At 33.2% G+C, this 16721-nt stretch overlaps 1 protein-coding gene across 4 annotated transcripts; it reads left to right on the plus strand.

The window, feature by feature from the left end:
• The first annotated feature begins 1683 nt into the window (after positions 1-1683).
• On the plus strand, positions 1684-16274 carry LOC139528205 (TLC domain-containing protein 1-like). Of its 4 annotated transcripts, XR_011665544.1 has the most exons (5): positions 1688-2089; positions 6783-6865; positions 7875-7957; positions 9283-9827; positions 9962-11062. XR_011665544.1 is itself a non-coding variant. In XM_071324084.1 (4 exons), exons 1-4 carry the CDS (start codon positions 1881-1883, stop codon positions 9703-9705), a joined length of 798 nt encoding a protein of 265 aa, XP_071180185.1. In that variant the 5' UTR covers positions 1684-1880; the 3' UTR covers positions 9706-11062. The 4 variants fall into 4 exon arrangements, 3 of the variants coding, with proteins under 3 accessions (XP_071180185.1, XP_071180186.1, XP_071180184.1); XM_071324084.1 differs by having other exon boundaries at positions 1684-2089; positions 9283-11062; XM_071324085.1 differs by lacking the exons at positions 9283-9827; positions 9962-11062 and adding an exon at positions 14208-16274 and having other exon boundaries at positions 1697-2089.
• The last annotated feature ends 447 nt before the right edge of the window (positions 16275-16721 follow it).

Consider the following 16721-nt stretch of genomic DNA (forward strand, 5'->3'; position numbering starts at 1 on the left):
AGTAAAAGTCGTGTTGTATGCCAAGATCATTTTGAACAAAACTGTTTTGATAGAAACTTGATGGCCGAATCTTTGGGGTTCAAAGGAACATTGAAACTGAAGCCGGGATCAGTGCCAACAATAGTAAAGCCAGGTCCAGGCGTAAGGCATGAGAAACAAGACAGACACTCTACCCATCAGTTACTAGAGAAAAGAAAGAAAGCACACATTCCTCTGGGGACGGCATTTGCTGGCAATTTCCACAGTCACACCATTCTTCCAAAGTCGGGAATGGCTGCTGTGATGTTGGCTCGGCTACGGAATTAGTGTTCATTTCCTCGACAGAATATTCTGGTTCAAAATTATACGGAACCAAGCCCATTTTATCTTCTCTATCCATGATTAAATCGGTGAATGTTTTTGTTTAGCTCTGATGGTATTACGTAATCGAACGTTGGAATCCAAATAGACGGGGTGACGTCACTAATAAAAACAAAATGGTATCTGCCATGTCGGCGGGAAATTTAAAATGGGTAAAATATTAATATCATTTTTACAGGTTTCTGACATTATTTCAAAGAGGTAAGGCGCTTTATTACTATACAAATATAAAATAGATTCTTAACACAAGTACATTTCAAGTGGGTTTCCTTCCCCTTTAAGTAATGATGGGTATTTTTGTAAGGTTGCTGCCCAGACTCTGGTTGCTGTCTATATTAAGTGACAAATTCTTTTATGTGTAGATATTTAAGAATTTTAAAAAGTATAATTCTTTGGGTTCTTTTCACAAATGAAATGTTCATCACTTTTTTTTTTTGGTAGAAATTAGTCGTTAGATAATATTTTGAGAGCCGTACCAAAAAACGCATGAATTCATTCAACTTAGTGTAGAATTAGCATCAGAACTAGTCATTTGCTGTACATGCCATAGGAGTTCAAATAGTCTATATCATATGTACATAACTATTTTCAGTGGCGGATCCAGCCATTTAAAAAAAAAGGGGGGTTCCCAACCCAGGACAAAGGGGGGAGGGGGGTTCCAACTATATGTCCCCATTCAAATGCATTGATCGGCCAAAAAAAGGGGGGTTCCAACCCCCGGACCCCCCCCCCCCCCCTGGATCCGCCACTGACTATTTTTTATTCTCATTTCCAAATATTCAGCTCTTATTGTACACGTTGCTGATTCAGGAGTTTTGACACATTTAATATTCAAATTGGACATTTACTAAGACGTCTCTAGCTAAAATAAATCATTCTTAAACACTTTAAATGAATAATAAAAATTTGCCAAAACTCTATATTTCAACATGTGGAGTACAGCCATGACAGCAGACAGCAACCAATGACAACCACTAAATAAGAATCATTTGACTTATACATGTTATATAGCAGTAAAACAATCATGTATGATCACTGTTCCACTGTACTGTAAAGATACACCCATTATTATAATTTTAAATATATATTCTAATTTTATACACATCAATAAAATTTAATGAAATATTTTCATAAATACAATGAAATATAAAGATTATAATCATAACCACACGGTGTAAGATTCGTTTCACCTGATCGATCACATTATCTGATTTATTTATAATTTTACGACTGTTACATTGATTGTGTGTTACATTGTTTTTACTTTAAAAGATACGCATGAAATATTCCTTGTATATTAACATTATAATCTTCTAGTGTGCACTTTAATATTGTGTGTAGTGTAAAATACCGAAATACACATGTTACATATATGAGTGTCTTTGGCACAGTTTCACTTGTGTTATAAAAATGAATTGTACAGTAACATGATAACTTATATTACCTTTACAAATATTTACTACGTAGTCTACCAACCATGAAAGACTAAATGCTGGGTTAATCTGACCACAGACAACATCATGTTTCTTAACAAAACAACTGTTATAACATCTGATCTTGAGTATGGATATCCCGTTTTTTGTACAACTATAATAGCGTTTTCCGCATTTAACAAAATTGTTTCATTGATAAGTATTCCGGCATTAGTGGGAACCGATCCTTGTACATGGAGAAATCTTATTGTTTCTGGTATACATGGACTTATAGCTGGTATATGGGGATGCCTATGGTAGGTATATTTAACCGGCCCAGCAATAATATGTATATAGCATGTATAGCACGATCAGCTATTAATCATGCTATTAATAGTTATCGGAGCACATGGAGCACTCGGCATAACTTTATTATTTAATATATTAATACATGTACATAATATTATTGGATACGTAGCTTATGTTACAGGCGGCTGCATGGTGTACATACTGACACAGATAAACTAACATTTATATTGTTTTGCTAATCAATGTGACCACAATGAACATATTTATTACAATCAATTGTACATAACGGAATATAACACTGAATTCTGAATTTGCAATGGTCGTACTAAAATGTTTCGATCAAAGTGGAATATCTTCCACCCCCCCCCCCCCCCAAAAAAAAAACAACAAAAAAACCCAACAACTAATAAAACAAAACAAAACCACACACCACACAACACAAAAAAATATCACTGACACTGACACAAATGCAGTACACACACATCTGAAAGGTAGCAAAATATAATTACAAAATAAAATATATCGCTTGTCCGATCTTCTCTAATAGTAAAAGGGAGATATGGATCTCAACAATTTCAAAAGTGATTTTCCCGTGTCATCAGTTCGACGAAAAGATAACGGACATTCAAACTCAAAGTTGAAAATAAACAAAGAAATGAAAGACAAAAAAAACAATGTATACTTAATACATGACAGAAAATATAAATCAAGAGAAATAACCCAATCCTACAAAAAGTTTGTTACTTTATACTGTTTATGTAAATGAAAATGTCATTGTTTAATTGATTTTCATATTTTTATTTTGTTCTGTTCGTCTCATTGACGATTACCCCAATCATAATTTGAATTCATATTAACTGCTATGCTGTTGAATGAATGAATGAATACTTTATTTGCAAGAAGCATATACATGCATGCTATGGCAAACGAAAATATATACAATAAATGACAAACTAAAGACAGCAGAGAACAGTAATTAAAGATAAATTTGAGAATGGAAAGGGGAGAATATGTCAGAGAGACAGCAACCCGACCAAAGATTAGACAACAGCAAGATAATGTACGCAGATGGACATCATGTATAAAATACAAGTCCGCAAAACTGAAAGTTGAGCTGGAAACCGGATCTGAACAGGAAATAATTACATAAGCTATTTCTCATCAATATTTGTGTATTTTATGAATTAATTTACTTAAACCATTTTTATAACGAAACTTAATTTGAAAATTTATTTATCGCCGTTATCTTAAGCAACCGTTCCATTTAATATATATAATGTTATCCTTTAAGTTACTTAAGTCGATCGAATACTTTCCTATTGAAATTAAATGATTAATGTGTGTATTAAGATAAGCTTGGTATTTTATGTAAGCATAATACACACTTCGTTTATATACGACCGCAAAAATTGAAAATTTTTGGTCGTATATTGGTATCACGTTGGCGTCGTCGTCGTCCGTAGTCGTCGTCGTCGTCGTCCGAAGACTTTTGGTTTCGCACTATAACTTTAGTATAAGTAAATAGAAATCTATGAAATTTAAACACAAGGTTTATGAGCAGAAAAGGAAGGTCGGGATTGATTTTGGGAGTTTTGGTCCCTACAGTTTAGGAATTAGGGGCCAAAAAAGGGCCCAAATAAGCATTATTCTTGGTTTTCGCAAAATAACTTTAGTATAAGTAAATAGAAATCAATGAAATTTAAACACAAGGTTTATGAACACAAAAGGAAGGTTGGGATTGATTTTGGGAGTTGAGGTCCCAACATTTTATGAATTAGGGGCCAAAAAGGGGCCCAAATAAGCATTTTTCTTGGGTTTCACACCATAACTTAAGTATAAGTAAATAGAAATCTATGAAATTCAAACACAAGGTTTATGACCATAAAAGGAAGGTTGGGAATGATTTTGGGAGTTTTGGTCCCAACAGTTTAGGAATAAGGGGCCCAAAGGGTCCAAAATTGAACTTTGTTTGAATTCATCAAAAAATGAATAATTGGGGTTCTTTGATATGCCGAATCTAACTGTGTATGTAGATTCTTAATTTTTGGTCCCATTTTCAAATTGGTCTACATAAGGTCCAAAGGGTCCAAAATTAAACTAAGTTTGATTTTAACAAAAATTGAATTCTTGGGGTTCTTTGAGATGCTGAACCTAAACATGTACTTAGATTTTTGATTATTGGTCCAGTTTTTAAGTTGGCCCAACTTGGGGTCCAAAATTAAACTTTGTTTGATTTCAACAAAAATTGAATTCTTGGCTTTTGTTGATATGCTGAATCTAAACATGTACTTAATTTTTTTTTTATTATGGGCCCAGTTTTCAAGTTGGTCCAAATCGTGGTCCAAAATTAAACTTTGTTTGATTTCAACAAAAATTGAATCCTTGGGGTTCTTTGATATGCTGAATCTAAACATGTAATTATAATTTTTATTATGGGCCAAGTTTTCAAGTTAGTCCAAATCGTGTTTCAAAATAAAACTTTGTTTGATATCAACAAAAATTGAATCCTTGGGCTTCTTTGATATGCTGAATCTAAACCTGTATTTAGATTTTTGATTATAGGCCCAGTTTTCAAGTTGGTCCAAATTGCGGTCCAAAATTAAACTTTGTTTGATCTCAACAAAACTTGTATATATGGGGTTCTTTGATATATGCTTAATCTAACCATGTATTTAGATTTTTGATGTTTGGGCCCGGTTATCAGATTGGTCCACATTGAGGTCTAAAGGGTCCAAAATTGAACTTTATTTGGTTTCATCAAAAATTGAATTCTTGGGGTTCTTTAATATGCTGAATCTAACCATGTATTTAGATTTTGGATATTGAACCGTAATAGGTAATGTCCAATTTAAAATTTAAAGTTTTTAAGTTTAAGTTCTTTGACGACATTCATTATGTGTCAGAAACCTGTGTTATGTCAACTATTTAATCACACTCCAAATTCAGAGCTGTATCAAGCTTGAATGTTGTGTCTATACTTGCCCCAATGTTCAGGGTTCGAACTCTGCGGTCGTAAAAAGCTGCGCCCTGCGGAGCATCTGGTCTATGTATTAAGTTCAACCGTAAATTACAAACTGCTTATCAAATTGTGGGCATTCCTATGTGGCGGTAACAGTACAAAACTGTCAATAATTCATTAATATCAAAGACAATTTAACCCCTTTTTGTAAGGGTTCAAAGGTTGAACAAAAAGGGCTGAAAAAGTTTGACTGTAAGGATGATTAGATATACAGTAGACAAAATATAGAGACAGGATAAACGTGGTATAAAAATAGGTTTCAATTTCTCTCTAACACCTCCAACTCAGGGATCGATCGTTTTTCTTTTCAGGATGTATAGATACGCGGCCACGTCAGGTGAAAATGGAACTTTATCAGCTGATATATCTTGAAAGAATAGTTTCAAGATCTCTCAACGTTAAGAATCCTTATAACACACTAGAACACACCCGTGATTTCGCGGCCCGTGACTGAATTAAAGTATATAACTATGCGTCAGCCTTATTTTAGTATTGGTATTGTCATCTGATAAAGTCATGCCGATTATAAGATACACAGTTGTCTCTGCTTTCAAATCTTTCTGTTTGAACCCGTCGACCTGGAACTGATCAATTATTGGTAATATTAATTATTTGGAAAACAAAAGGTCCTGGAATGGAGTATTTTTTAATCAACAGCATTGTCCTATATTAGGTATGAATAAAGTTGAATTCTTTGATTCGCAGTTTTACGTCATGCCCGCTAACAAATTGAAAACTGTACCTATACGCCTTATTTTAAGTCCAGATTTTTAGTATTCGTATTGTTATCTTAGAAAGTATTACTGATTAAAATACTACAATAGGGAATAATTTGACAATGATTGAATTTCATGAATTTAGTAGTGTCAAACCCTGTGATTATGACCCGTGTATATAGCAAAATCCTAAATACACCATTTGGTGGTGCGCCTGTCAAATGCGGAACGTACAGATAAGGTACCAATAGGTAACAGGTGAATATACTATTGGTATCGGTATCGGATTCGACTCGGAACTTGTTAATTATTGGCAATATTAATTATGTGGAAAACAAAAGGGTCTGGAGTGGTGTAATTTTTAATCTACACCATTGTCCTATATTAGCTATATATAGAGTTGAATTTTTTTATTTGTCGTTTTTACCCCATGACAGCTGACAAATTGGACCTCGTTATTTTAATATTATAGATACTTCAGTGGTGTTTATGTGACCTACAATTCAGTCGACACACTCTGTAAAGCTTACTTAAATTTATCGTTCTCGTCCTCATTTTGCATGAACTATTTGCCGAAGGAGTGAACCAACCACAATAAGTTAATCAATGAATAAACAAATAACTCATATCCAAAGTACATCAACTTAATATGTAGATGTTTAAAACTCCAAATTGGATCAAACCAAAGACTTGGAAATTGGTATTTGCTACTTTATACTGCACATGCGGCATTCTTGAGGAAGAACAAAGTCAAGGAGTCAGAATAACGTGTTCGGGTAGGTTCGTTGGTTCCCATTCTTTCTTGCATGTTGTTATCTTGTGAGCTAGTGCGTTAAAATTCAAATAAGTGTGTTGATTAAGAACAATGTTGTTAGATTTATTTATTTAAAGTTTCTCTGTTTTACTGTGTTGTTGTTGAAATTAAGGAAAATTATTTTGATCGAAAATGTTTTTCTATATTTATAGTCTGTTATTGTATCCTGAATTAATTGAAGATCAATACACTGCCAGCAATCCGTTTATTTACCACATGGTTGTATTTTGCTCAGGTATGTTCAGAAAAGTTAGATCATTCCAAACTCAAATATAGAAAATACTCTATTGCCAATATAAGAAATCAAAGGGTTTTCTATGATTGCCTACATGCATGTGACAAATACTCACCAAAGGCAAAAGGACACTGTACGTATTTCAACAATAAGCAAACACATGCCGTAAAGGTAAGCAATAAAATGTCCTGGCCGGGATGGCAAGTCGTAAAACAATAGTCTATTTGCCAATTACCAATTTGATATTGCCATTTACATACTTTTAACACAAGGGGTTTTCCTTTGAAAAGAATAGACTAGTGGTTCTGTTTGGACAAAAAGGATGTCTTCTGACCATACAAAACATGCTACTAAGTTGGCGTTCAAGCTAATATATTTAATAAAAAAATATTTTGATATCAAAGCTTTTTACCTAAATGATAATGAAAATATTTGAAAAACTTAAAGACTGCGCGACAACGCACAGATTAATTTTCTCTCTCCGTTACATTGTAGCTGTATATATAGCTGTAGCTGTTTCTATGACAATGATAATTAATGTCATTCTAAGAGAGACAACTCACAAAATGGATCACTTATTTGATTGAGGGTCATTTCAAATAAAAAAAAGAATTACAAAATATAAAATTCAATTTAATTAATTGTCTTAAGGAAAAGCTGATGATCCCCAGTTTTAAAAAAAAATAAAAAATTTAGTGAACCATCAATGGCCTTAATAAGCGAAGGATGTTATTAGTCGTTCTGGTCGCTCTGGATGATATTACAGATGGTTGCTAACATTTGAAGCATGTTTGGTAGCTTCTAGCTTTATTTGTAATCTAAAGATAACACACACACAAACATGAAAACATGTATCTATAACTTTACTTGTGGCAGGACATTCAAAAGTCTGTAACTGTTCCAAAATCCTATCCATAATCTTTTGAAAAAAATATTTTAAAAATCAAATATTTCATTTTACAGAATATGAACTGAATTATAAGTTTGATCTGATTTTCTTTATTTATAGGTTATTTTGTGTACGATTTTATTGATCATTTTATAAATGGAAAGTCACTTCAACAGTGGGAAGTAACGCTGCATCATATTGCTGTAAGTTTTAGTATATCTTAATTATATTTATAAATCAAATTCTATGTCAATTCAGGATTTTTTTACGATGTTTTTTAACTGTCACATCCTCAATTCTCTTTAACTAAATACTTTTTTTTCCTTATTTTACTTTGATGTCATTGATGAGTCTTTTGTAGACAAAACGTGCGTTTTGCGACTATAATTTTACCACAATTTTAATCCTGGTATATTTGGTGAGTTTGTTGACATGTACATCATGTTAACCCAATCCTATACAAATTCCTTACATTTACACTGATGCATTTTAGCTTCTCTCTGGAACGCTACCGGTTTGTATCAGAAACAAATAGACACTAAACACATGCGATACCCCCCCCCCCCCCCCCCAAAAAAAAAAAAAAACAACAACAACCAAAAGCTAAAGACACAAGCAATACCATGGAAAACAACCAACACCGAAAATAAATGTACCATACAAATTACTACACAACATATTAGCGACAGGAACCCTATTATGATTGGGTGATTGTTGGTTGATTAACGTCCAGTGAGAAAAATCAACTTAATGTTCAGATAGTTATCAAAGGTACCAGGATTATAATTAAGTACGCCAGACGCGCGTTTCGTCTACATAAGACTCATCAGTGACGCTCATATCAAAATATTTATAAACCCTAACAAGTACAAAGTTGAGGAGCATTGAGGATCCAAAATTCCCAAAAGTTGTTTCAAATACGGCTAAGGTAATCTATGCCTGGGATAAGAAAATCCTTAGTTTTTCGAAAAAGTCAGCTTGGTAAACAGAAAATTTATCAAATGACCACATTATTGATATTCATGTCAACACCGAAGTGTTGACTACTGGGCTGGTGATACCCTCGGGGACGAAACGTCCACCAACAGTGGCATCGACCCAAAACGACGGAACCCTATACAAAAACCGGGATGATGTCAGATGCTCCAGAAAGGTAGACAGACTCTTCTCCATTATGGCACCTGTCGAGTTCCTCGTTACGAGTAAAAGTGGAGCACGAATCTAATTTGATGGTGTCACAATTCAGAAAAGAAGACGAAATTGTGGGTACGACGTTGGCAGATAACCAGAAAAGCGCCTCGGACGCATACCGTGTTTGAAGTTATATTTCATTTAGAGGTATTTACCTTTATACAAATATATGTCTGTTTAAATGAATTTATGAATACCACTTTATTAATTTATCTCAAGCTGACGGTTTATATCTAATATTTCATTACAATTACCAAATTTTTGTGCTTAGCAGTTTCACCATGTTCTGTTATTTGGAGACCTATTGAATTAATTGTATCTCTCTATTATTTTGCAGTGTATTGCTATATTTTGGCATAACTGGCACACCAGGACATTTATTGGATACTCGTGTATAGCACTTCTAACAGAGGGAAATAGTTTCTTCTTGCATTCAAGAAAATTATTGCGTATTTGTAAAATTGGATATGAATCAATTCTTTACCGTGTTTGTGTTGTATTAAATTTCGTCACTTTTATTCTTTTCCGAGTGCTACCGATAATGATAGTTTTCCATGGTTGCTATGTTACTTACTATCGACATCCAAATTTGTTTGTTGTTTCCATGACAACTCTTTGTACGGTTATAGTTGCCGTCGTGAATTCTGTACTGTTATGGAGATTGTGTAAAACAGACATTATTATACCTTATTACCGACGTGTCAAGACAAGGGATATTAAACAGCAACTAGAAAACAACAACAGTAAGAAGATTGATTGATCTCCTAGACATCAAAATGTTGGTAATAAGAACGCATGCCTTCAAAAAATATCAGGATATTATTTTCTGCAAATTGTCAAAAAGTTATATATTTTTTTTTTACATTGTGTGCTGAGGTTTATATATATTTTTTGGTGGATCATTTTCATTTGTTCACAAGATAAACACAAATATTATTTTCTGATCAGAAATTCGCTTTATATTCAACCAAACTAAATTATAAAAAAATATTGTATGTGTTTAAATTAAGATATACATATATATGAACTATGATCTCATTTTGTTTTTCGTCTCATCAAAATTCTAGAAAAAAACCTTCGATATTACTGTTACTCCTAATACTAAACACGAGTGTGTCCTTAGTACACCGATGCCCCACTCGCACTATTATTTTCTATGTTCAATGGACTGTGAAATTGCAGTAAAAAATGTAACGTGGTATTGAAATTAAAAAGCGCATATCATAGGATACATGTGTACTAATTTTCAATTAGATTAGACTCCAAATTCACAAAAAACTGCTTTGACCAAAAACTTTAAGCTGAAGCGGGAAAGACGGACGGATGAATGGACACACAGATGAACGAACGAAAGAACGGACGCACAGACAAGAAAACAAAATTTCCATAAACAGGGCATATACAAAAGATGTAAAAAAGCAAGGTCAATAACTAATGAATTATGCAGACCGGTATTATGCAGGAACTACCGATCAACAATGCAAAGTTCGATTTGTGTCCGTTAGTATGTAATATTCTGTCTTGCCATTTAAGAGCTATTGGAACTATTTCTTTTTGAGAAATGAGTATGTGCTTCTGGTATTTTTTTTATAAAGATATATAAATATATTGTTTACCTTATTTTACAAACAAAGTATCCGGTGCCTTTTTATTTAAAAATATGTATACATATAGATATGTCATTTTTTAGATGGATTTTACTTGCTCAGGTTGTAATAAAATTTTCTGAATGATCGTTTTCCGTATTATAACTTGTATTTTTTTTTTTTTTTTTTTTTTTTTTTTATCTCTGCTGTATTCTATAAATCAAGCAAATGACATTTTTACAGCTTTTATTAAACTGCAGCTAAAATAGATATTTAAAAAGTATTCTTGCCAAATAATAGTCAATATATTTTTTGCTATTTGTATAATTTATCTGGTTTTTTTTTGCAGCTTATCAAAATTAATAAGGATTTAAAATCTTATGAGTAGTAAAACTACTTACATGTATACATTGTAGTTATGTTTCTAGTTGCATCATATGAAGATTTCGAGTTTGCTTTACAATATTTTATTAATTTTCATTAACTTTACAATTATTGGGATTCTTATATATTAAATTTTTATTTTGATGATAACTGTGTAGTCAATACTTCTCATTCGTTGTCGTACTCGCCCAAATATCCATAACTCATACAAGTTATAATAATGAGGTTTTCTCGATATGGTCCAGTTGTGACTTATCTCGAGTTTCATGGTAGTTAATGGTCGGAAGCGAGACCAAATTGAGAGAAGTCCAACACAATTGATTAAGCACCATTGGTGAATTTTGAGGAGAAAACGAAGCGCGCTTGTGGCTAACTAAATTGTAAGCAAAATGTTTTTTTCAACAAAAAATCTCTGAATAAAAATACTAGAAAGATCTACTGAAAGGTTCATGCTATACAAATATTTATTCTATAACTATTTAGATGAAATTGATCCCTGGTATAGTTGATTAATTCTTTCAATTCACACTTCAGCAAATTAAATTTTAAGACTGAATCCAAGTCAAATCGGTCGAATTTTGTTTTATTTTTACAGTTATACCTTCTGAGTAATAGGGTTAACGAGGAGTGACAAAAAAGTCCTTAATTTTTATCAAATATGTTTTCCTTCTGAGAAGCCTTTGCCGAGATCTTGATAGCAAATACATGTCTTTCCCTTTCCTCTTTTTGAATTGATGTAACTGCCCATTCTATTGTGCTTCTGTTTCCCAACATTTAGTAGAAATATTAAGTAAAATACCCATCACAGAACCTAGCAATATAATATGATAAATATATATCGTTAATTTTTAGTTTTGGTTTTATCCTGTAATGTAATATATCAATCATTCTGTTCCGAATGTGTTGAAAATGTGTTGTGTACCCCTCGCGTAGCTATGTATACAATATTGCTAAAACACACTCACACAACTAAACAAAATACACGACAAATATTGTACAAAATACACAAAGATAAACCGAATTTATTTATGTAAAGGAGAAAAAAAACCTAAATATGATTTAGATGACTTATATTTGTTTTACATGTAGCTTCACTCAAATCGTTCTCTTATCGAGGAAACAGATGTATAACATCATATCATAGGCGGAATTGATTCATATTCCATTTTGAAACTAAACTAGTTTCTAAATGCTTGGCATTTAAGAATAACATGGTCATTGCATAAGGAGATTAAAGTTGTATTACTTCTTAATATCTCTATTTGTTTTTCTTCTGCGATCATTTTTTCAACCTCTCATTAGAACTACTAGTATATGCTTTGAGCAATTTGTTTTTACAATTCATGTGTCAGTTTCAGTGAGTTGATTTATCTTCACTTTGTTCTGGATATCATAGTATATATACGATATTTAACTCATAGCATAGGGTTATTTTTTCTTTTGAGTTGCAGCTTTTGATTGGATCATCACTGATGAATCTTTTGATTTGTAGACTAAACGCATGTCTGTAGTACAAAAGTTTAAGCCTAGTGACTTTGGTTAGTTTATTATCACACTACATGCATTAATTTATACCGATTCTGACCTCCAAGCGTCTAGACAAATTGTATTATAACTTATTACGTAATTTTGTCATATCATACGGCAAAGCACATTCAGATACAAAGAAAGACAACCCTACTTCGAAACAGGTATAGTTGGTATGATTGACTTATTTTAGTGCGTTTGGTTATTTTCATGTTTTATGGACTCGCACTTTTTGAATTAACCTTGGAGTTTCTTCTAAGTTGATACATCTGCTGGTAAACTTTTATTTATAAAAAAAGACTTATACTATAATAACGTACGCCCACTATACTTGAACTTTGGTGGATATTTGTCTCATTTACAAGAATACCACATATCCTTATTTCTATTATGTCATAATTTACAATGAAATTTTTCATATAATTTTGCATTGAATCGTGTAAATGTTTCCTGAATGCGTGACTTTCAAATAGGGTCCTGTTTACAACTTTCTTTTGAATAGTTTGAGTACATTTTAAAATAGGTATACATCGATCGTTATGGTAGTTTAAAACATATTTTTTAAAAACAACTATTGTGTATATTATACAACCAATTATTTATGCTATGTACACAGCTATTTTAACATTCAATTTAAAACTTCAACATGTTCAAACGAGGCTAGGATAGAACAAGGCGGAAGAAATAAATGACACCAAACGGACATTTCATTTATATTAGGTAAGAAATTAATCTAATGACCGTCAATAAAATGTCAAAAACATATACTGTAACGATATCCAAAGAGAGGCAAAAAATGGAAAACAACACGTTTAATAATTTATTGCGTCCGAAGCGCTTTTCTGGATTTACTTTCATCAGGAACGCTCAAAACCAAACATTTGAAATTCGAAGATGTATAAGTACCGAAAATCGTTGAAGAGCTATATGTCAAAAACACCTTAAATAAATAGCCAAATTCATCTAAAGCCAACTTTGCCTGAGGGAGTTGAAAAAAGGTTGCAAAGGATACCAAAATCACAAGTCAAAAATAAAATGATAAAGCCATGGCTAAAAAGACAACCATATTTTATCGTGTGTTTTCTATGTTGTGATGTTATACTATTGTTTCAGAAAAAGGAGAAGGTTTGGTACCATTAAAACGTTTAATCCCGCTGCAAATGTTTACACCTGTCCTAAGTCAGGAATCTGATGTACAGTAGTTGTCGTTTGTTTACGTGTTTCTCGTTTTTTATATAGACTAGACCGTTGGTTTTCCCGTTTAAATGGTTTTTACACTAGTAATTTTGGGGCCCTTTATAGCTTGTTGTTCGGTGTGAGCCAAGGCTCCTTGTTGAAGGCCGTACATTGACCTATTATGTTTTACTTTTATAAATTGTTATTTGGATGGAGAGTTTTCTCATTGGCACTCACGCCACATCTTCCTATAACTAAAGACAAACAAACTCTTCGGTCGGGTTGTTTTTCCCCATTTCCATTCTTAATTTTAACAATACGCTAAACACAATTACATCATAGTAAACCAAAGACTAAGACACGAAGACCGCACGAAAAACTGAGGGTGATCGCAGGTGCTTTGGAGAGATAAGCAGATCCTGCTCCCCATGTGGCACACGTCGTGTTGCTCATGTTAGCACAACCACGGTGGCAAGTCTGTCTAAAACGTTTTTAAATGTATCATTAACCTTACCAAAAGCAAACCAATTTTGCATATGACGTTGAAATGAATATTTAAATAAGAAATGGGTAATTGAATCTTTTTCAGTTATGGATTTAATAGAACTTCATTTGCCAACTATTTTGAAAGCATGTGGTACATCATTGTCCCTGGTGAACTTACGTCAGAACGAGGCCAACTATGCTAACAAGATAGGGAACATTATTGAAAATTTTCGAAATGAATCTTAGGCTATGATTGTTGGAAGCACTGCTGAAGGCTTAGGGACAGCAATTGATCGACAGTATAAACATCTGTCGTCAAGTGACACAGATATTATCTTGATTTCCTCTGACTTCAAGGTTTATGAACATATCAATGAAAAGGATATCGTGGAAACTTCCTATCCAACACTTAATCATGTTTTACGAGTACCAGACAAAACATGTCCCGGGTATGCAAAGCTAGCTGTCTCACAAATACGGAGCGATCTACAAGATTGTTGTCATCAAAAGGGTCGCACAAGTTTCTTAAAAAATACTTTGAAAGACAAAAGTCTCCAATTTAAAAAGCACTGCCCAAACGATTTAACTATTCATGGTCCAGCAGTCAATACTGAATTGTATCCCCGAGATATCGCGTCATTCTTTCGACGAACAGGTAGTACGACACCTATTAATGTTGCTGATTTCGATAGAGAGAGTGACTATGGAATAGAGGATACAGATTTCGTTTTTTGCCTGAAAGGAGACAAATGGCCACCAGAGGCTTCTGAGTGGGCGATAAGGAAAAGGACTTACAATTGGCCGACAGAAGAACTTTTTGACAATATAATGAAATCAGGCTATTTTCTTGCTGGAGTTGGAAGTAAAGAATCTGAAGAGAGTGAGGTTCAATGGAGAGTATCCTTTAACAGTGCCGAACAGTTAATGATTGAGTCTTTTAACGAAACACAAATTAACTGCATTATGCTTTTAAAATTATTGAAGACAAGTCAGCTTTCAAAAGTAGCTGGGAAAAACATAACATCATATACAATGAAAACTATTATGTTTTGGAGTCTGGAAGAAACATCTGATGAATTTTGGCAGCCATCAAATCTATTGTGTTGTGTTTGCTTTTGCATTTCAAAACTGAAAGATTTTGTTGAAAAAGGTTTTCTCCCCAACTACTTTATCAGGGAACGAAATCAGTTCATCTCGACTGAATTTTCGGGTGACATACAAACCAGAACCAGACAATACCTGGAGAGTTTTCTTGAAGACCCCAAAGCTGGCATCAGTGTAATTTTGTCAATATACAAAATGTACGAAAACACTGCACTTCCCGTGTTGAATGCAATTAGTCAGGAAATTTTAATTGAAGAATGGCTTCGAATAAGAATATCGATGGCACAACTGTATCACGCTACTAGTGTGCATTCATTCTGGAAACTATACGACGGATATAGTACAAAAACAAGTTTATCCCGATGTAAAGACGCCATGCAGAAACTGACAACAGTAATGTATGCACAGCCTTTTATCAAGCTTTTGCAAAATTGCATGGGCATACTGGAATATATCCGTCTAAAAGAAAAGAAGTTAACTGTTGAAGACACAACTGACACGACTGAACGTAGACAATATCTAAAATACATGAAGATGAGTCTTGTAGGAGACCGTACACATACTAGCCTTCGTATTGCGACGTGCTACCTAGATGATGGGATAAAGGAAGAGTGCCTAAATGTTATACGGACTGTAACAGACCACCCGGATAATCATTTATTTATGCAAAACTACAGCCTGTACGTTAAACAAACATTAAACAACACTATTAAAAAGCGTTTGAAAACATCTCACCTATCTACAAAGTTCATGAAATAGCCATGTACAACAGAATCATAAACAAAGACCTAATTGACCAAGATCGGTACAAAACAATTGAAGAATTCGAACAATTGAAAGAAGAGGGCCATGTTATTGGCGGATACAATGCATTTATACTTGTTTGGGAGCGGTGTTGGTTCGACGTTACATTTATGCCTGCAGAATTACCAGTTTTACCGAAACCAGCGGCATTGGAGTTGTGCATTGACAATAACCAGAAGAAAATAAGTTTTCACCCACTCCTTTATGGACTACTTCTTGAGTTTATTTGGCATGTGAATAATTGTTCCGAGAACGAGGAAAAGGAAAAGGTTCTAGAAAAAATGAAAAACTGCGTTTCTAGGATATCAGGTGCAGAAAAGTCTAGAGGACTTAATTTTATGATATATTGTTGTTCGATACAACATGATCATTGCGCAGCCTCTAGATACTTGATACAATCGTTCAAACTCAACCCTATCGACCAAAACGTAGCATATCTGTATATCAAGTATATCATCAATCTTTTGCGAAAAGCCTATATTCATTCTTGACCATGACATTTTTTTCTAAACAGGGTAAAACTGTTGTATAATCATAAAAATAGCTATAATAATTTTCTAAGTAAAGTTGGTTTTTTGAACATTTCAGTTTACAATAGAAAAAAATACATATGATGTTGAACATAAATTATACTAGTATTAATATTATTGCTATTTATACTTTAAGTCTATTATGAAAAAAGTCTGGTCTATATTTTTGGATATATATG

This window comes from Mytilus edulis, chromosome 6 (assembly GCF_963676685.1).
Source record: "Mytilus edulis chromosome 6, xbMytEdul2.2, whole genome shotgun sequence".
Lineage (NCBI taxonomy): Eukaryota > Metazoa > Mollusca > Bivalvia > Mytilida > Mytilidae > Mytilus > Mytilus edulis.